At 46.0% G+C, this 22,299-nt stretch overlaps 1 protein-coding gene across 1 annotated transcript in view; it reads right to left on the bottom strand.

The window, feature by feature from the left end:
* The window catches only part of NWD2 (NACHT and WD repeat domain containing 2), a 61,101-nt gene extending 41,360 nt beyond the window's left edge, over positions 1 to 19,741 (bottom strand). The window contains exon 1 of the mRNA XM_081207572.1: positions 19,428 to 19,741. Coding sequence (XP_081063698.1) covers positions 19,428 to 19,578 — 151 coding nt within the window. The 5' untranslated portion in view covers positions 19,579 to 19,741. The remainder of the gene's footprint in view (positions 1 to 19,427) is intronic.
* Positions 19,742 to 22,299: the final 2,558 nt, after the last annotated feature.

Genomic DNA, 22,299 nt, shown 5'->3' with positions numbered 1-22,299 from the left:
TTTTAGAATATGAAAGCTGCTTATCCTCAGAGGATTTCACTTCCTGTGCAAACTTTCCTTTCCCGAGCAGCAACCCAGGTGCAGATTAATGTTTGGAGTGACAGATTACTAAATACAGTGGTGCCTTGCAAGACGAAATTAATCCGTTCCGCGAGTCTCTTCGTCTTGCGGTTTTTTTGTCTTGCGAAGCACGGCTATTAGCGGCTTAGCAGCTATTAGCGGCTATTAACGGCTTAGCAGCTTTAAGAAAAAGGAAACAAACTCACAAGAACTCGCAAGACGTTTCGTCTTGCGAAGCAAGCCCATAGGGAAATTCGTCTTGCGGAACGACTCAAAAAACGGAAAACTCTTTCGTCTTGCGCGTTTTTCGTCTTGCGAGGCATTCGTCTTGCGAGGTACCACTGTATACCCATAGCGATTTGGGATTTTAAAAGTGCTCACAATGGGATTTTCACCTAGAGTATAATTCCAGCTTGCCTGGAACATATCATATGAGAATATCAAACACTGGTTCACTCACCACTTTTACCCTTCCCTTTGAAAATAATGTAAAAGGAGATGAATGCTGTTTGTGTGTTTGGTTTGCTTACATTCATTCCTTAACAAGAAATATTTTTTAAGATTCTTGTGAATGAGATATTTGTGATGTCGCAGGAACAAAACCAATGACACCTTGCACAACACCCTATTCAAACTGAACTGTTCCAAAATGCTTCAGAAAACAGTTTTACATACATTACGGCTGGATGCAGTGAGAAGGCCACCAGCTACCTCATGATCTTCAAATTTTATATCAGTCACCTGCATTTTATTACATGCTCAGATTGTCTGGCTTACTGGTGCAAAGAAAGAGAGAGGGCTGGCAGAATATTAATGAGTAATAACAAAAGCTTTACACTTTTGCTATGCAGTCTTTCGGGTTTCAAAATATAACTCCGCCTGTATTTTAAATGCAAATAAACGATACACCGTGTCTCGTTAATTCAATAGGTTGGGTTCGTTGCATCCATCTACTTTTTAACTGCAATACTACTTCTGATTATCGTTATGCTGTTGTCACACATTTCTTTTCCTTTTAGAAATCACCCAGGAAACATATTCTGAGTACAAGGAGTACTTGTTTTTACAAATTAATTTTGACTGCGGTAATTCTGGTCCTTGTAGACTTTTCTTCAAAGAGCTCAAGGTTCAGGCTAAGGTGCCTGGTGTGTGCATATGAAGGTTAGGGAAAGGATTCCCTCAGGAAAGAAGGCATGGTAATATATTAATCATATTAATTTTATTTTATTTTAAAAAATATTGATTTTATTTATATTATTTTTGTTAATGCAGATTGTTGAATGGCATTATATAAAGGGCCATAATAAATAAATAAATGACAATAATTAAGTAGTTTGGGTTGCTGGAGCTAGCTGATAAGATGCATCTTCGGGGAGGTTCAAAGTGTGCTGTCGCATATGGGATCCGACACTGCTTTAGGACTAACAATGCCTGTTTGTGTGTCCGCTTGCTTTCTACTTCATCTGTCGTTGTTGTTGTTGTTTAGTCGTTTAGTTGTGACCGACTCTTCATGACCCCATGGACCAGAGCACGCCAGGCACTTCTGTCTTCCACTGCCTCCAGCAGTTTAGTCAAACTCATGCTGGTAGCTTCGAGAACACTGTCCAACCATCTCGTCCTCTGTCGTCCCCTTCTCCTTGTGCCCTCCATCTTTCCCAATATCAGGGTCTTTTCATTGAGTCTTCTCTTCTCATGAGGTGGCCAAAGTATTGGAGCCTCAGCTTCAGGGTCTGAGCTTCAGTGAGCACTCAGGGCTGATTACCTTCAGAATGGAGAGGTTTGATCTTCTTGCAGTCTATGGGACTCTCAAGAGTCACCTCCAGCACCATAATTCAAAAGCATCAATTCTTCGGCAATCAGCCTTCTTTATGGTCCAGCTCTCACTTGCATACATCACTACTGGGAAAACCATAGCTTTAACTATAAGGACCTTTGTTGGCAAGGCGATGTCTCTGCTTTTTAGATGCTGTCTAGGTCTACTTCATCTACATATTTGTAAATATGCAAATATGACAAACATGTAATAGATCTCCGGTGTTATCTCCTCACAAGGAAGCTGACTTTGCTGTCAAATGTATTCCCACTCAAGGAGCTGGATGGGGGTTAGGGTTGCTGAATAATATTGGCCTCCAGGCTGTAGTCATGGCCAAGACAATGACTACATACATGCGAGGCTGTGCCTGCAATACAATATCCTTTTCTACATCAGGAAAGTTATGTGCATCATTTTATGGGCTTGACACCAAGTATAGGCTTTTTGGTTTCACCTGGTTTTTGACCATCTATTGTTTCACCCAGGTTTTCTTCCATATGCAACAAGGTTCAGAAAAGTACATAATTTGGTAAAGTAATCTCTGCGGCAGCAGGAGTCCACTGCACACTTTTAAAATGAGCAACATGTGAGAAAGCACATGAAATGCTAAATACGGTCAGTAAATGTAGTTGTGAAAAGTGCTCAGAGTTTCAAGCCCCTGCTTCAGTTCAGGGATGACCTAATTACAGTGCCTTTTTTTAGTAGACTCCTAGTTTCACAATGTGCCACTGTCGGTAAAGTGTACCGGTTTAATTCTCTCAATTTTACGTCTGTCTATCTTTTCATTTTCATAATGCTGCATATCAGGCACATAAGAAACCAACTGTATATTCGCTGTTGTTGTTTAGTCGTTTAGTCGTGTCCGACTCTTCGTGACCCCATAGACCAGAGAACGCCAGGCACTTCTGTCTTCCACTGCCTCCCGCAGTTTGGTCAAACTCATGCTGGTAGCTTCAAGAACACTGTCCAACCATCTCATCCTCCGTCGTCCCCTTCTCCTTGTGCCCTCCATCTTTCCCAACATCAGAGTCTTTTCCAGGGAGTCTTCTCTTCTCATGAGGTGGCCAAAGTATTGGAGCCTCAGCTTCAGGATCTGTCCTTCCATTCAGCACTCAGTACATCACTACTGGGAAAACCATAGCTTTAACTATACGGACCTTTGTTGGCAAGGTGATGTCTCTGCTTTTTAAGATGCTGTCTAGGTTTGTCATTGCTTTTCTCCCAAGAAGCAGGCGTCTTTTAATTTTGTGGCTGCTGACACCATCTGCAGTGATCATGGAGCCCAAGAAAGTAAAATCTCTCACTGCCTTCGCTACGTACGACTAAAAATAAAGTTAGGTAAATATTAAGTAGCTTGCTCCAAACATGAACTGGGGACCCTTGAGCAGCGTAACTGAACAAAACCTACTGGTTGGGATCTTCAGTTAGGCCAAAAAGTAATTATGCCTACATTCCGGAAGACGCACTTGCAGCACAACTCTAACCAGTCTTAAGGACTGCAGCCTTAAATGCCATGTACAGCTGTACCTTGGTTTTCGAACAGCCTAGTTCTCGAATGTTTTGGCTCCCGAACGATCGAAACCTGAAAATGAGTGTTTTTGAACGTTCTTTTGGAAGCCAAACGTCTGATGGGGCTTCCGATTGGCTGCAGGAGCTTCCTGCAGCCAATCGGAAGCCGCGCTTTGGTTTCTGAACGCTTTGGAAGTCAAACAGACTTCCAGAACAGATTCCATTCGACTTCCAAGGTACGACTGTACTGAATTAGCTGATTATAAATGTATAAAAACATACCAAACTTGTTTGCAGTAAGCATGACTTAAAAACACACGCACACCATAGTGGCCATAGTCAATCAAATCTTAGCTTAATACAGCAAGATATCATATCTTCCTGCTATGTTTGAACCAGGAGTGATAGCTAACAGCTTCCAAACAAACAAGGACCTGGAAGCCAGCTTTAAACCATCACTTCATATTCTGGCTTGCTTGGAGGCTCTTAACTATAGTGTTTTTTCAGTCCTTCCTGAAGCTCATTTTGCACACTTAAAAGACACCAACTCCATATGCCATTCCCTTAAACCACATCTTAAAAAAATAATTCTACAAGTCCACTATGCAGCATTCATAAATTGTAGCATTCTTCATTAACAATGCTTAAAGGTACCTTTCAATATATAGAAACAAAACGCTAAACATAACAGGATGAAAAGTTACATGTTTTTATGCTTGCTTGCTACTTGCTCCAGGAGTTAAAAACAAACTGGGTGCCAAACTAGCTGCTACACCAATGCAATCTCACAGTCACAAGGCATCCCTAACCATGTCTACTCAGAAGCAAGTCTGTTTGACTTCAGTGAGACTCACTCCAAATCTTCTCCATGTGCCAGGTGGCCTTTGACACATGAAATATATTTTAGGACCCACCCCATTCTTCTGCTTGCTGGTATTTGTTTTTTTAAGGCTGATTTTAAAATTGCATTTTTATATTTATGGTGAAAGGTGAGGAAGAATTCCTATTAATATTATTATTAAATATCATTATTAATAACCCCAACTACAAGCCCTTGGAGGAAACCGCTATGGGTGCAGTTAGCAGTTTGATGTGTGATTTCCATAGGGAAGATGTCATAGACAAAGGGCTAAAAGCCCATTTCCATTCTCTGTAGCCCTAATCCAGATGTCCCCTGGAATTGCTTTTAATATTGTAGATTGGTTAAAGGTAAAGGGACCCCTGACCATTAGGTCCAGTCATGAACGACTCTGGGGTTGCGACGCTCATCTCGCTTTATTGGCCGAGGGAGCCGGCGTACAGCTTCCGGGTCGTGTGGCCAGCATGACTAAGCCGCTTCTGGTGAACCAGAGCACCACACGGAAACGCCGTTTACCTTCCCACCGGAGCGGTACCTATTTATCTACTTGCACTTTGATGTGCTTTCGAACTGCTAGGTTGGCACGAGCAGCGACCGAGCAACGGGAGCTCACCCCGTCGTGGGGATTCGAACCGCCGAGAGAGTTTTAAGGAGTGATTTGAGGAAGACACAAAGAAGGCATGCAAGGGCCCGGAAATAATAATGGGTAGTTTAAGAGTGCACTGGGATAGGAGTTGGATGTGCTGATGCCAGGGGTACATCAGGAAGCAAGGCCATCTCTTTTCTGAAGCAATCACTAGCCCTGTAAATTGCAGGTACTCCGCCCCACCCCCAGGATGCCCAGTGACGACCACCAACATCACTTATGAGGCCCACATACGTAAGTCAATAATTAGGCACAATGGATGATGACTCAAGTTGCAGTAAACAGAACTAAATGGCCCACAAAGTCCTTTCCAACTTAATGCTTGTATGAGTTATTCTAGATTTTTTTGAATTTAAGCATGACTGACTCTGCCCTCTGATCTGATCCTCTGTTATCCTCCCTTAATTAAATCCCCAGAAAAGAGGATAAAGTAGCTATCTTAAACTCTGCTTACATTAAGGAAAATGCTCCAAGTTCTAAAAATATTCCTCGATTATTATTCTGGCTGAAATCATCAAACTTTTCCCTGTAACCTAGATTATAAGCACCAAAGCATCTTGAGCTACTCCAATGCTATTAGTGGAGTCATAACATGACATGTGCTAATTCTTCTGCCGCCACTAAAAATAATGCTTACAGGGACCTATACAATGATCACGTTTTTTTCCCCAGAAGTCTTTTTTTTATCAGAAGTGTATCTGCTGGGCACTTTAATTTTATGAAATTAAAATCCACAAAGGAAATGCCTTTCATTTCAAACCGAAAATCCTGGTGCTCAAATCATATACTTATGTGCACCCACAACCAGATTCCAACATTATATGGGGGCAAAGGCACATTTCAGCAATGATGCCAAGTCAGCAACGTACAATACACAAGCAAGAATTGTTTGTAGACTTTGGATTTATTACATGCTATTCACGGCAAATGGTAACCAGTTTAGGCAAAAAAGCAGCCTAAAACCATCTAAATAACAGGTGGGGGTTGTTATGGGAGGGGTAGTACCTCTGGTGGGGGACATGCTGTGTTTCTTCTGGGGTAGTTTGTCCACCTTTGAGCCCCACCCTGCTCTGAGCTCCCACAAGTGGCTCCAAGAAGCTGTCAGGATTCGACAGTGGCCACACCCTAGGAAATGGCTTCAATTACCGTATTTTTTGCTCTATAAGACTCACTTTTCCCCTCCTAAATAGTAAGGGGAAATGTGTGTGCATCTTATGGAGCGAATGCAGGCTGCGCAGCTATCATAGAAGCCAGAACAGCAAGAGGGGTTGCTGCTTTCGCTGCGCAGCGATCCCTCTTGCTGTTCTGGCTTCTGAGATTCAGAATATTTTTTTTTCTTGTTTTCCTCCTCCAAAAACTAGGTGTGTCTTGTGGTCTGGTGCGTCTTATAGAGCGAAAAATATGGTAGCTGGCTAAACCAGGTGAGGGTAGCCAATGGGTCTCAAACCCTCCGTGAGTTAGAGAATTCCACTGCATACAAAGACAGGCTCCTGTGGATTGACCAGATAAGACTAATAGGGGCCCAATGGTCAAGAAGGGGGTTTCTGCATGTCCTGTACAGGGAAGTGAGGGGCGGATGGGGCTTATCAACCTGGGAAGGCAGTCCATCCAGGAGAAGGAAAGCTCTCATCCTAAACCTCTGCTGCTATGCGGGATATATTGGGAAGAAGAAAAGGCTAAGCAGCACACCCTACACAAAACTGGAGTGCCGTCCCTGAGATGGTTGGATGGCACCTTGTACACATCCTTCTGACAACTATTGCAGCCAAGTTGGTGCCAAACAGTTTGTTTTCCTTTGGACCACATCAGCCCAGAACCTCCATACACACTGCCCAGGCTTGTACCATGGGGAGGTAACTTCAGTATTGCTAACACAGCAGTTTGGCTTCACCCCCAAAGATGCACTCTACTGTCTTTTGAGGCAGATGGATACCAACATCACCACCACCACCAGACCAAAGCTGTCAACTTACAGATTTGAAAATAAGGGACCAGCAGCCTCGAAAATAAGGGACCAGCAGCCAAAATATGGGATTTTAGACAACCAGCTGAAATAGGAAGTTGAAAGGGACCAGATAATTTTGGAGAGATTTTTAGCCGGTTTTTAGCCCTTTGTTTCCAGAGGTTGCTGCTCAAGACACCAGCTGATGAAACACTGCAATTAAATAACTACAAGCAGCAACCACTTTTCACGCAAAACGAAGTCCAAGCTACAAAGATGTTGTTGCATTTCTGTATCCTTTCTCTCGTGCTCCATCTGCAGCTCTCAGTTCCATCAGGCGGAGCGGGAGGAAGAGGGGGGGGGGGAATAGTGCCCAAAGTAAACCTGCAGATCAGACGATCTATGCTAGTCTACAAATCTATGGGAGAAGCGCTTGCGGTCCTTCCTCCGCTTTCCCCCTCTATGGTTAGCCCTTGGAACACCTGCCCACGCCTCCTCCTCTCAAGGCTCTTCAGCAATTCATAGGCCGTGCCAGGCTGCCCATCTCATTTGCGTCCTTCGGTGGCGCAGCCACAGTACGGCCTAGCAGGAGCGGCGGCCGCGGCAGTGGGCAGAGGGGAGGCCCCAGGCAGAGACGCTCAGTTTTGCGGCCGCGAGGAGGATGGCGGCGGACGGGCCCGAGGCTCCCGCCAGTCCCGGTGGGGAGAGGCTCCTGGGAGCCAAGGCTGGTGATAAGAGGCCGAAGGGGGGCGGGACAGGCAGCCAAGCAACACAGTTGGAGCCTCCCTCCTCCCTGGCTAGCAGGGAGGGAGGGAGAGGAGCTGCTTCCTTTGAAACCTGGGGAATTTAAGGGACATCATCAATAAGGGACAGCAGCGGGACACGGTGCTGGGATAAGGGAGTTTCCTGCCAAATAAGGGACGGTTGACAGCTATGCATCAGACAGATTGGGATCTGAAGAATTGTGCAATATATGTAGGTTCCAAATGCCCACGGCTGACGTTCCCTCCATGTCAAGCGCATGAAGGGGCTGTCTATATACAAAGAGGCAGTGGGACCATGCGCCACTGGCTCAGCCCTGGCACTGTATGCCTTCCACACACCTGCTGTCGATTCTTTACCATGGATGTCTGCATTGGTGAAGCCCATGTGCAAAGTCCTCAGTGCAAGTAGGCTTCAGCGTAGGCTGGAACCCTATTGCACAGAACCAGCTTGAATCCTATTTATTTCTGCAAGCTTTTATGTGATGTATATGATGTATTTTTAGGGAACTGACAACAGTATCTGTTGGCTTTAGTATGAATTTTTCAGGTGTGATTATCTGCTTTTCTAGTGTATCACTGTATTATTTATAGTATGCTATGGTTTTGCATGTTTATAACCCACCAACAACGATGAGTGAGATATCCCACCCTCAATAACTCAAAGAAGCATGACTAGAACAATTTTATACGACCTTGTCTCCACGTACTACTTATTAATTTGTGTTCTAAGAAAGCCAGCAGGATAGTAAAGATCTCCATGTTGCAGCTAAACATAAAATATTTGTTAACAGCTTAGCATATGGTTGTTGGGGCTTTAATAAGGAAATAAATAAAAGTCGCTTTGCTGAAGCAGCCACTATAAAAGGAATGGAATTCTTCTCTCTGCAATGTCAGTTGCCTTATTTGTGAGGTTTATTTACGTTTTGTTGCTCTTACATGCAGCTGTGCATGCAGTTATGATGAACGAAACCCACTGTGCCACTACACATGGATGTTTAAGGATGAACAGGTCCAGGGAATCCTCATTAATTGGGCCAAAAGTGGGCCAACTATTCAGCAGAAAGGGCACTCTGTTGTAGACTATGGGGAAACTGGCTGTTTGTTATGATCTGCCAGAAGAGGATGTGTGCCCCTTTTGCTCCCTATACATTATGTCTTCCCCTTAAAAGCTTGGGGCTTTTGTGTTGAGGGGATTACTGAGGGGCACAAAATCATTACCTCTCTGTGTAAAGAAAGATTGGCAGTGCTTTCTCTGTCGCTTCAGATCGATACAGACTGAGGCAGGTGCTGTTTGTGTTTATACTTCAAAAGTACCTGGAGACTGTGCTTGTATTTCTCAAAAACCCCAGGGAGAGAGCTAAAAGAATGTGGAAACAAAGCAACTGTCAGTTTTGTATCTTCCATCATGTGGGAGTGTAGAAATCTGCACTTGGGAATTAAGAAAAATATATGAAATAGGTGGATCTAAGGAACGCTGTAGTCAAAACCACAGCAGCCTTCTGCCTCTTGCCATAAGGAGGTAAACACAGTTAAAGATGTGGATAATATATTCCCCCCTCCCAAAGGCTCACATCATGTTAATCTGAAGTATGATTGCCTCTTTTCTTCTTCCAACAGAAATTCTGAATCTTTAGCATATAACTGACAGGCAGAAATGCAATAAGTGCTGTGTTTCCTGACACAGAGATGGGAGATGACACACTTGTTGAATTTCTGTCAGTCATGCAAATATTAAAGTCACAGAGATTTCCTCAAGACAAATTGATGGCAACCTTAAGTAAGGAAGACTTACAAGTGCCAGAAAGAGTCAAACAGTATGAGCAGGTTGTTTTTAAAAAGAGACACTTTCTACAAGTTGAAATTTTAAAACCTGCTTTTCTTTAAAAAGCATATAAATATAAGATTACTTTTTTTTATTGGCTTCTTAAAAATTCGCCCTGCTAGGTTAGAGGTTAAGTGATACACAGCACTTTGTCCAATGAACCCTTTCCCCATTACGCCATGTTCCTTCTTGATTCTGAATGTACACACCCCTCTAAAGGGTTCTTTAGCATTGCTGAAACACTGATATGCCACAACAAGCTGGAAAGGCAATTATAACTGTGGTTCCAAACGGCACTTTTATCGCCATTTAATATCCACAAAATGTGTGCAGTGGGAGAGGCAAAAAGTGTGTGGCATTGCTGACCTCGGATTTCAGCGAGTTCTGAAGAATGCTTATTAAGAAGTCCCGTTCAGTGCAAGAAGACATATTTCATAGGACTGCAGCCTCTCCTATGGTGCAGGATTTTTTAAAAAAATTAGTGCCTGTGCTGTGCCTAAGCATTAATAGAAGTGAAGAAAACAAGTGTCCCAGGGCTGAAATGGGCTTCTCACTGCCTCAGGGACCAGAATCTGTAGGGTGGTCAGCTGCAGAAGAGGACCTGGCGCTTGCAACTCTGATAGTTGTGAGGAAGGAATTTCAGGAGCTGTAGCAGAAATGTGTGTGTGCACGTATGCATGAGAAGAAAATTCAGACAGAAGGAAGAGAAAGGAGGATATATATTGTAATTTTTAAAAGTGTATTCCATGTTTCAGGTCTGGAATGGTCTTTATGATATATATTCACTGAAGAAAGAACTTTTTTTTTGTTTTGTTTAAAGGCCAAAAAGGAATTTGCATATGTAATGCTTGTTTCTGATTACTCAGAGACAATATTGTGTTCTGTTCCATTAGGCAATGAAACATACTCTTGTGCTCTCAAAATATTGATTGAAACTTTTCCCTCCTAGCTGCATAACCTAAACTATGCCATTTATTATTACGACTTGAATCTTTTGTGATGCTCCCTAATAAATATTTCACCACAATTTGCATGTGAAAAGATGATGACCAAATGCTAATTGAGCCGAAGCGTGAAAGCAATGTCTAACTTAAGACATGATTAACAACGCACAAGCTTGATCTTCAAGTTGTTATTTATCGCTTTTCTAGCACTTCTTCAGTATGCAAAGCTCCAGTTCAGATCCCATTTACATTAAGCAATTTAAATACACAACACTAAACATGCACTGTTGGATCAAAGCAAAGCAGCCACGTCTGCTAAGCTCATTCATAAAAACATTCAAAACACAGTATCCCTAAACTCCATTAGAATACTGTTCTCCAATTTTATGCAAATTACTGAGCACAGTAGGTGGTGTAGCAGCTACATTCTCACACAACACTAAACCATGCTTAGGAGCTACATATGTGGATGAGCCTGAACAAAGTTTCTGGCTCACATGTTGTTGTTCAGTCGTTTAGCCAGGGCATTTGAGACCCAAGATACGGCTGTAAATGATGTCAATTTTTATCAGTTTCCCCCACAAGGCAGTTATGCTAGACTACTAAAGTTTAAGGTGCTTTTGCAATTCCAGTACTCTCTCACAGGTTGAGAAGGGGTCTTGACAAACAGGCTGTGCGGTTATTATTAAAAATTGTTTTAACAATGTCTCTTAGGGGTGAATGAGACGGAGAATTACTATATTAATTTGGTGTGTGCGTGGTGTATATGTGCCAAACACTAAAACTTTACTCAGCTTGCAGGAAACTGTGCTGTTTTAACGCACTCTGTGTGGGGCTGCCCTTGAAGATGGTTCAGAAGCTGCAACTGGTGCAGAACACAGAGAATAGGATGCTGACATCCGTTCTTAAAAAAAGCTGCACTGGTACTTCTGAGCCCAATTCAAGATGCTTATGTTGACACAGGTAAAGGTAAAGGGACCTCTGACCATTAGGTCCAGTTGTGACCGACTCTGGGGTTGCAGCGCTCATCTCGCTTTATTGGCCGAGGGAGCCGGCGTACAGCTTCCGGGTCATGTGGCCAGCATGACTAAGCCCCTTCTGGCGAACCAGAGCAGCACACAGAAACGCCGCTTACCTTCCCACCGGAGTGGTACCTATTTATCTACTTGCACTTTGACGTGCTTTTGAACTGTTAGGTTGGCAGGAGCTGGGACCGAGGAACGGGAGCTCACCCTGTTGTGGGGATTTGAACCACCAACCTTCCGATCGGCAAGCCCTAGGCTCTGCGGTTTAACCCACAGCGCCACCCGCGTCCCTCCTATGTTGACATACAAAGCGCTAAATGTCTTGGGCTCTGAATATCTGAAGGCGTGCCTCTTCCTATATACACCTGCACAGGTGCTGAGGTCTTCCTATATACACCTGCAACAGGTGCCTTGTTGGCACTTTCGCTGCTCTGTGAAGCTTGTGGTACAATGGTGTGTAAGAGAGCAGCTTTGGCAGTAGGATTCTGCCATGCTTCCTCTTCCACAGTGCTGTGCTGTTATCTCTGGTCAGCTGAGCAAGCAGGTGGGAGAACAGAGTTCCTGTTGCAGTTCCCCCCTGCAGCTAATTTTATCAGTGATAACAGCTCAGCAATGGGGAGAAGGGGTGCAAGGAGACAGGGTGGGGTGGGCCTGGGGACAGCAGTCAGTTCTGCATCCTTGCCCTAAAAAGGCAGTTGATTTTTAGATTAAAATGTGTATATCAGAGTTTTGCAGTGATTTCGTCTTTTATAAACCAATTGTAAACTTCCACAGAGTTGGTGTATGTAAAAGAGTGCATGTAACAGAAAAATAGCTTGAAAAAACCCACATTGAGCTGCCAAGTAATTCAAGTAGCTCATTGTTGATTTGGCAGACGGTCTTCAAAACACGGTTGAGCTGCTGATTATTCTCAACAGAACACACATAAAAATAATAAAAGGCAGAGGCTTTTTAAAGCATTTGTTCCAATCTAACAAAAGTTAGAAATAGCTATGGCTGTACTCCCTTGGACACTTACTTTGTAGTGAGACTCAGTGAACACAGTGAAGACTTGCTTCCAAGTAAATCTACATAGAATTGGGCTGCAGTCCTCACTGCCCTATAAAGGACTGCAGCCTTACAGTCAATAAATCTTAGGATCTTTGCCAACAATGACAGATTGCTTTATCATTTTAGGTACCTGCAGTTATTGTTTTCACTATTGAGATTTTTTTGGGGTACAAGTTACTTGCGACCTCCAGCCTAATTCTATGCGTGTCTGCTTGGTAGTAAATACTTATTCTGTCTAATTCCCAAATCCATATGAACAAGCTTGCAGCCTAACTCAAGTCTCGTTGATTTCAGCTGAGACTGACTTTGGCTGGATTGAAACAAACTGCCTGCTTTTAAAACTAATTCATTGCTGATTATTCTGAAGTAGCTTGCAAATGAAAATGGCAACAAGCAGCTTGTCTAATGCACGCTAAACTAGTGAATACATAATTGTGCTGACATATACACTGCATCCAAATATATCAAGTCTACAAGTATGCAGTAGTTTATCTTGCATACCTATGAATATGGCTTAATTGGTATATGCCCTATCCAAATTGCACATGAACACCTCCCAAAATGTTTAGAAAGTTTTGTAATTAGCAATTCCAGAATTAGGATTCCCAAACACTGATGGCCGACAATGAAATTGTCTAAGTGAGTTGACAAGATAACTTTATTATCTTTGTCCTTGACTTGTACAATGGAAATTCCTCCTAAGTTTGTGTATGCAGAATCACTGCATGATAGCCGTTAAATCTTAGGATCTTTGCTATCCATGCCCATTGCTTTATCACTTTAAGTGTTATATTCAGTTATTGTTTGCACTATTGATATATTTTTTGACTGATGAAATCAAAGATCCTGATGAAGGCCCATGCACTATGTGAAAAGCACAGGGCTTTCACTTTGAGAATGTGCCACAAGTCATAGGTTTGAATCCTGATTGCAGGGAGGGAACAGCTCTGACACATAACACGTTTTATATGCAGAAGCTTCCAAATTCAATCCCTGTTACCTCCAGTTAGAGGACCACAGGATGAAGGACTGCCTGTGGCCTTGAGACAGCCACTGCCAACCAAAATAGTCAATGAGTAGCTGTGGTTTGGCTCAGTGGCCTATTTTGACATAACACTAAATTATGAATGAGTGGGCATTAACCTTGGGCTCATACACTCCTCTTGGCTGTGAGGGTTTGGAAGCATCCATTTCCTGCCTTTCACTAACTATTGTTTATTGTGTCTAAAAATGGTGCCAACTATGGCTAGTTTAAACTAGTGGAAGGCAAAACATAGACAAGGTTCTAATGGTAGTTCTCTGGATGACTTACAGTAGATCAGCAAGGGTTTCTGACTCCCAATAATTTAACCATAGCAAGTAAAAATTTATCTCTCTGCAGTGGCGTAGCGTGGGTTGTCAGCACCCGGGGCAAGGCAAGTAATTTGCGCCCCCTAACCCGTGGATTTGCGCCCCCTAACCCTAACCCCCAGATGTTGCGCCCGGTGCGGCTGGCCCCCCCCTGCACCCCCCATGCTACGCCACTGTCTCCCTGCCTTTAATAACCTCGGGCTAGTCACTTATTAGTCTCTGTGTTCCTCTCCTGTAAAATATGAATATATATCATTTGCCTTTGACCAGGTCTTTGTGCATATACTGTTGGCACAAAGTTTTGTATTCCAAACCCCTGATCTGTACGAAGATGCAGATATGTACTCATATCTTCAGGTTATTCCAGTGTATGATTTATGTCAGACAGTTCCAGCCTGTGAGCCACTATGTTGCACCGGGCCCTGGTTTCTAGGAAAAACACATTGTAGATCCCACAAGCCTGAAGTCTGAAAAGCACTGGTTTAAATTATAGTTCATTAACAAGCCAGGTTCATAAACCATAGTTTGAGATATGGTTTAAACTAATCACAGTCTGTGTGATGTACCAAGAAACTGCAGTTAGTGAAAAACAGGAAGTGGATGCTTTGAACTTCCTCATTGCAGCCTTTTATGGTTTAGCATTATACCTGAAACAGGGACGTATATGGGAGACTTATAAATTCCTTACCTAGATATTACCTCTGTGTAAGAAATTCTGCCCCAAGTCCTGTGTGCAACAATTACATGTTTACATATTTGGCTGATAGCTCATGTAGCAAAATATATGGATATGCAATTGCAGAAATAATGACCCATATGTGGGTTGCAATGAAAGTTCTATCCAGCTAGGAAAATGCATCACATTCGAATTTGACTAATAGTGCAAACTGGTATGTAATTTGCAAATTGGGCAGGGTTCTTGACGAGTGGATTTATTTCCTCAGATTTGGACTACTTTGTGAATTGTTTTCATTGTGAGCTTGGGAGCTATTACAAGCAAAAGGTCACCAATAAATAAAGTAACCAAAATAACAATATTTTTATATGCCTTCATCTACAACTACTTTCTAGAGTGGCAACCTTCAATCAGCGTAACTGGTAATCAACTAAAGCGGGGTTGCTGCTACCTTTTTAAAGGATTGGGCTCAAGTTGGCGAGTCATCCAAAAGCTATTTGCCAGCATGGGCACAAGAGTGATCATGGCCAAAGTGGTTGTGTATACACAGAGATATACACCACAAATTCACAATATACACACACACCCCACACATAGAGGAAGGAAAACTCTTTCACTCTCTCACACGCCTATCTTCAGACACACATCAACTCACTTGCACACACAACACTTGTCCCCATTTCAGTGAAGATTCAAAGTGTCCCTCCCATCATCCTAGCAATTCAATGGGGCAGTGCTTCCTTCATAAATATTGAGAGGAGAACTTTAAACTTCTCTTGTCAGCCTGTTGCTGTGATGGTGATTCAAATCACCAAGTGGCAGCTGTCGGGCCACTTGTAGTGGTTTGGCAGGCTGGACTCAGCCTAATGGGCCACGGTTTGCCACCCTTCAGTGTTCCTCCATCTGTGGGTCCCCAGACGTTGTTGGACTACAACTCCCATCATTCCTAGCCAGCATGACCAGTGGTCAGGGATGATGGGAGTTGTAGTCCAACAACATCTTGGGGACCCACAGGTTGAGAACCACGTTAACCAATCTAAGAGTCATCTTTTTCCCAAAATGCAGAACCACTTGTAACCTGAGCTTACCCGGCAGCACGGGACTCACATTTTGGAACTATTTTTCCGTCTCTACATTACAGATGAACAGATGCAAAGCAGGACAGGGCTCCTATACCGTCAACAGCTTGGTGGAAGAGCGATCTTGGGCAAGTGTAGTTTGCTGTGCAGGAATGAGCAGCGAGGGAGGGTCACGAGAGTGCTAACTCAACTCAGCATTGGGGGCTGCTTGAGAGACAGTAACTATACAAGAACACACACACACGTGGCTGCAGCTAAATGCACAGATGTTCTATGTTAAGTTGTGGGTGAACATATCAGACGACACAGCGATTCTTCAAACAGCTCTTGTTTATTCACAGGCCAGGACAGAACTGAACTGAAGGCTTCAGTCAGCCTGCTTATATAGAGCTCTAGTACAACGTAACTGTAACAATTTCCTAAAACTATCCAATCACTGAACGTCACTTTCGATCACTTATTTGCATAACTATCTACAGTATCCCCCTGCTGGCCCAGGGTGAGAACTTCAGTACATAACATTCTACATACAAGAACTGAGGAGGCTTCATCAAGAGAGACTGTAAGCATCTTCCTCTTATTCCCCACTACTCTTCCTGTAAGTAATGGGCTAGGCACCAGTGCTCCCTGGGACACCATGTACTGCAGCCACCAAGGTCCCAGTTTTCAGCTGTGCTTTTGTCTCAAACTAGGAGAATGAGCATGGCAATAAAAAAGCAGGCAAGTGAGGAGGTCTCCTGCTAGCAAGGCCACCAGATTGATTAGGATATTTCCTTATTTAGTGTGCTTTATCAGCCAAGGCTGAAGTAAAATGGGGATGGGGAATAGCGGAGTGTCTATCCCCGAAGGAAACTGACAAAGAAGCGTTTAATGGAGTTTGTCTTCTACATAGGTTCGGAAGGGATTTCAAAACTGACCTAATCTGCCCGTTTAAATATGACACTCATGTGCCGGAGTGCTCCACAAAGCTATACTAATGTGCATGTCCACACAGAATAAATACCATAAACTGCCGAATGAAGTCTATTGGATTCTAAGTTTAGAAGGCACTCATTGACATACATAACGAAGTGGAATTGTAAGGCAAGCTATTTCCCTTTAAATACTATACAAGTCCCAAGTGGCAACCTGCTCTAAATCTAATGATTGCCTCACTTACTGACTGACTTAATGGCACTTTAATTGCAAAGGTTCTTTCAGGTTAGCTAGACCCTTCAAATTTGGGCCATGCACAGTCCAATGGACTCCCCCCACTCCCCACTTTACTAGAAGTATGAAAGGGGGAAATGTGCAGATTAGAAATGGAGGGCAAGGAGTGAAATGATTAGGGTGATTCCAGGCCAGGCATTCAAGTACAAACACAACACTAGGATTACATAAAAAGTCTAAAGGCCCCTCCAGACTGTTTTTTTTTGGGCAGGTGTATTCTACAAGATGTCATTGGTGCAATAATAGCGCAGTCCACACATCCATTCCACTTTATTAGTTGTTGTGTTGTCACATTATTGCCATCTGGAGGGGCACTCTTGCACTATAGCGCAATGAAAGCAGGAGGGGGTGGGAATAAACCGGAAGATTTGTGCTATAAAATGTTACAGGATTTCAGCAGGAAGTTATAGGATGGGCAACGATAGCAAACAAAGTAAGTGGGATAGCTCAGTTGGAAAAGCATGAGGCTCTTGATTTCAGGGTTGTGGGTTCGAGCCCCAGGCTGGGTAAAAGATTCCTACATTGCAGGGGGTGGACTAGATACTTGTGATCCCTTCCAACACCCCACCCCACAACATCATGAAGGCACAATAAAAAGGAACACCCGGAGGAGTCCTCAGAAGATGTTCACCTACCCACATGACACAAAAGCCTCACATATATACTAGGTAAAAGATAAAAAGTTTACTACCCCCTTTATCTCTCACCTCCCCAACTCTCTTCTCCCCCAACCTTATACTGCATACAACATCGAATATAACTGATCTGTAGAGAGGACTGTATGATCTGAAAATAGAGACAGTGCATGTACTTTTATACAGTGCTTTTTCTGGGGGTACGCATGCCCCTAAACATTTTGTGAACCTTTGTACTTTTGTCCATTTACTGTATTTATTTTCCTCAATTTGAAATATAAAATGGTGATTTTCTTGAGCCAAAATGAGAGTACCACTATTTTTTATTTTATTTTAGAAAAAAAGTACTGCTTTTACAACCCCAGAAAATCTTTAATAAAATCAATTTGAAAAGGAGACGTTCCCCTTTCCCTAGAAGGGGGGAGGCTAGAGGCGTACCCCAAAATGGCGGAACCACTTGTAGGCCACCCAGAAAGCTGAAACGTGGTAGTCCACGGACACACAAATAAATAATAAAACTAGTTGGAAGTTTATGTCCCCCCCCCAAAAAAAGCAAAAGTGTTCAGAGATTAGGGGAATTGTAGTCCAAAAACAGCTGGAGACCCAAGTTTGGGAATCCCTGCTCTAGCTTCCCACCATTGTTTTATCCCCTGATGTCCACATGTTGGGCAATATCGATGAGGCCAGTGGCAGCCCTGTTTAGGGAGGTATTTAATGTCTAATGTTTTATTGTATTTTTAATATTTTGTCGGAAGCCGCCAAGAGTGGCTGGGGCAACCCAGCCAGATGGGTGAGGTACAAATAATAAATAAATATTATTTATTATTATATCTCGGGACATGAAGCTGACCTCGTGACAGAGCCCAGCATTCCATCCAGCCCCTACCCCCAACCAAAGTCGCACGTGGGACAAAACGTCGCTCTGTGGGCTGTTAGAGGCGCAGTGGTCTCCCAAGGCTCGGCTCTGGGGTGTCCAGAGCGCATGCCCAGCAACCCTGAGGGGCGACGCATGCGTTTGGGCTGCCTGAAGCCTCCCACCAAGCGCAGAGCAGGCCGCGCTGAAATAACTATGGGGTAACTGTGCCCCCGAAGGACCAAGTACACAGCCTGGGAGTCATTTTGAACTCACAGCTGTCCATGGAGGCGCAGATCAATTCTGTGTCCAGGGCTGCTGTCTACCAGCTCCATCTGGTACGCAGGCTGAGACTGGTACCTGCCTGCAGACTGTCTCACCAGAGTGGTGCATGCTCTAGTTATCTCCCGCTTGGACTACTGCAACAAGCTGTATGTGGGGCTACCTTTGAAGGTGACCTGGAAACTGCAACTAATCCAGAATGCGGCAGCTAGACTGGTGTCTGGAAGCGGCCGCCGAGACCATATAACACCGGTCCTGAAAGACCTACATTGGCTCCCAGTATGTTTCCAAGCACAATTCAAAGTGATGGTGCTGATCTTTAAAGCCCTAAACGGCCTCAGCCCAGTATACCTGAAGGAGCGTCTCCACCCCCATCGTTCAGCCGGGACACTGAGGTCCAGCGCCGAGGGCCTTCTGGTGGTTCCTTCACTGCGAGAAGAGAGGTTGCAGGGAGCCAGGCACAGGGCCTTCTCGGTAGTGGCGCCTTCCCTGTGGAACGCCCTCCCATCAGATGTCAAGGAAATAAACAACTATCTGACTTATAGAAGACATCTGAAGGCAGCCCAGTTTAGGGAAGTTTTTAATGTTTGATGTTTTATTGTGCTTTTAATTTTCTGTTGAGCGTGGCCCACAGCGGCTGGGGAAATCTAGCCAGATGGATGGTGTAATAATAATAATAATAATAATAGTAGTAGTAGTAGTAGTAGTAGTAATAATAATCATAATCATCATCTCCAGGCTCGGCTCCAGGGCGTCCAGAGCGCGCCCAGCTGCCCCGCGAGGCGGCCCACGCGCCTGGGCCGCGCGCAGCCTTCCGCCAAGCGCGGAGCTGCCGCTCAGAGGTAAAAAGGGACGGTGGACGGGGCTGCGGCCAAGACTTCCGAGCCCCTCGGGGAAGCCCAAGCTTACCTTCGGGATTGGCGCTGATGAAAACCCTGACGCTTCTCCCGCTGGGCGCCAAGTGCAAGGGCAGCGCAGAGAGGTTCCCGGAGAACGCCGCCCTGCGCAGCGCCGAGTCCCGCGGGCAGGGCAGCTTGCCGGCCGCGCCGCCCGGCCACATCGCCGTCGCCGTCTCTCTTCCTCCTCCTCCTCCTCCTCCGCCTCGCCGTCCTGCTTTCCCGGCCGTCCTTTCGCGGAAGGGCGAAGGAAGCGGCGGACGCAGCTTCCCTCAGGGCGCTCGCTTCTTCTTTTTCCTCCGCAGCCCTCCCGGCTCACCACCACCGCCGTCGGCGCTCTCCGGCCATGCGGGTCCTCGTCAGCCCGCAGCCGCACCGCCGCCAGCTCCCCTCGGGGGCGAGCCGCGGCGGGGGCGGCGGGAGGTCACGGGGCGACCGGGAAGCGGGGAGCTTTCAGGCGGCGCTGCGGCGGCTTCGGGAGAAGCAAGAGCGCAGCGCTCTCGGCCGGAGAGGAAAAGTTTGCGCCCCGGGCCGAGCGCTGGGGCGCGTCGTCGAGGCGCGGAGGATAGTAGGAGCTGCCCGGCCGGCAGGGGCGCGCTGCAATGTCAGGACCACGCCGGGGCCGGCTTCCCTTCGGCGCCCTGCTCTTCCAAGGCCGCTCAAGTCTTGCAACTCTTGCTCTAGTTCAATGCAAGCGGCGCTTCGAGAGACGACGCCAGTCGGCCGCTTCCTTCTCGCGCGCAAAAACGCACAAGCAAAAAAAAGGAGACCTGTTTGGATCAGGCGCTAGCCGCTGCTGCGGTTTCCCTCTCGGCGCCGAGCCGTTGGGAAGGCTGCGAAATGGTTTTGCTAAATTGCAATGCCACTTCGAAATCGCCAGGCAGGCAGGCAAGCCAGCCAGCAAGCTCGGGCTGAGCTTTCCTCTTGCAACTCTTCTCTGTCTCTCCTCCAAGTCGTCTTCTCGTCGAAGTTGCTCGTGCAATCTCTCTCCTGCAAACGAGATATTTTTATAGTCCTGCACGGCTCGGGCGCTCCAAATGGGGGGAGGGGAGAAAAAAGAAAAGAAGAGGAGGAGGAAAGAGTTCAGAGAACCCCCTTGGATATTTTGTTGCAAGGGCACGGCGAGCGCGCGGAAAGCAGCAAAGGTTAGGTATTCACCAAGCGAGAGAAAAGCCCGCTTTGAAGCGTAAAAGCAGCAGACGGGAAGGAAGCGGCGCGCACAATGGAAGCCGGCGAGCTGCTTTGCAGCGGTCAGTGTCCCGGTGTCCCGGCGAGCAGCTCCAATGAAATATGCAGAAAGGTTGATGATGTCTGGCCGGGCTCAGACAGCCGCCGCCGCCGCCTTGCCAGCCTCCTTTTGCCGAGACACAAGTCCATACGCAGAGAAACACCCCTGCGCTTCCTCCAGGGGGCGGAGGCGCCTGCCCGGCCCCCAGCCGCAAAGCGTGCCAGGAAAAGACCGCGGCGAGGAGAGCCTGGCCCGGATGATCCGCTGCGAGAAGAAGGGGGGCGCCGATCTGGAATCGTCTGCAGGGCTTGAGTGTTTCCCCTGGAGGCAAGAGAGAGACTGTGAGCTCTGGCATCAGATCAGCTGGGCACGGGCAGGGTAAGGAAGTGGGTGCAGAGGCGCACCATGCAGCCTTCGCAGTTGCTCAGCTGCTTTCGGGAGCACTTTGGGCTCACCCAAAGTTCGCAAGGGGAAAGTTGTGGGTGATCTCATTGAATCTCCTGGAAATTTCATAGCACTCAACTCCTAGGGGCTGAGGTTCCCCTCAATAAAATATTTGAGAGGGCCGATCCCCAACCCCAAGCTGATGGTCATTGCCATTCCAATGGTGTGTGTGTGCATTGCATATTGTGATTGATTATGTGGGGTGCGGTTTACCTGCCCCCCATTTATTCAACTTGGCACCTTTGCATAGAGTTGGAAGGGAGGGCCATCTGTGCCAACCCCCTGCAATGCAGAAACCTGCCCACAGCCATCCCTGCGTGGGTTCTAATCACCAGCCTTCTGGTTAACAGCCGGACACACTGACCCATTGCACCACAAAGATGGCTGAATGTCAGGTGCTGGGAATCACAAGTGGGGAAAATGCTGCTGTGCTCGAGAGCCAGTGTGGTGTAGTGGTTAAGAGTGGTAGACTCGTAATCTGGTGAACCGGGTTTGATTCCCCGCCCCTCCACATGCAGCTGCTGGATGACCTTGGGCCAGTCACACTTCTTTGAAGTCTCTCAGCCCCACTCACCTCACAGAGTGTTTGTTATGGGGGAGGAAGGGAAAGGAGATTGTTAGCTGCTTTGAGACTCCTTAAAGGTAAAGGGTAAAGGGACCCCTGACCATTAGGTCCAGTCGTGGCCAACTCTGGGGTTGCAGCGCACATCTCGCTTTATTGGCCGAGGGAGCCGGCGTACAGCTTCCGGGTCATGTGGCCAGCATGACTAAGCCGCTTCTGGCGAACCAGAGCAGCGCACGGAAACACCGTTTACCTTTCCGCCGGAGTGGTACCTATTTATCTACTTGCACTTTGACGAGCTTTCAAACGGCTAGGTTGGCAGGAGCAGGGACCGAGCAACGGGAGCTCACCCCGTCGCGGGGATTCGAACCGCCGACCTTCTGATCGGCAAGTCCTAGGCTCTGTGGTTTAACCCACAGATCCAAACTCTACTTCTTCTTCTCACACCAGAGGTGCAATTTAGGGCAGTGTTTCACCACACTGGGCACGCTGCAGGGCATCACAACTATGACATAGGAAACTGAGCAGAACAGAAGGCGAGGTGTGCGTATGGGGTGTGAATTTTGGCCTTGCACAGAGCGCCGCTGAAATCTGAAAGACCCAAGTCCGCCCCTGCTCATGCCCGGCTTGTGGGCTTGCCATGGGCGTCTG

Source organism: Podarcis bocagei (assembly GCF_964188305.1).
Source record: "Podarcis bocagei genome assembly, chromosome: 9".
NCBI classification, from domain to species: Eukaryota; Metazoa; Chordata; class Lepidosauria; order Squamata; family Lacertidae; genus Podarcis; species Podarcis bocagei.
The sequence above is the reverse complement of the archived record's forward strand: the minus strand, read 5'-3'. Positions and strand labels throughout refer to the sequence as shown.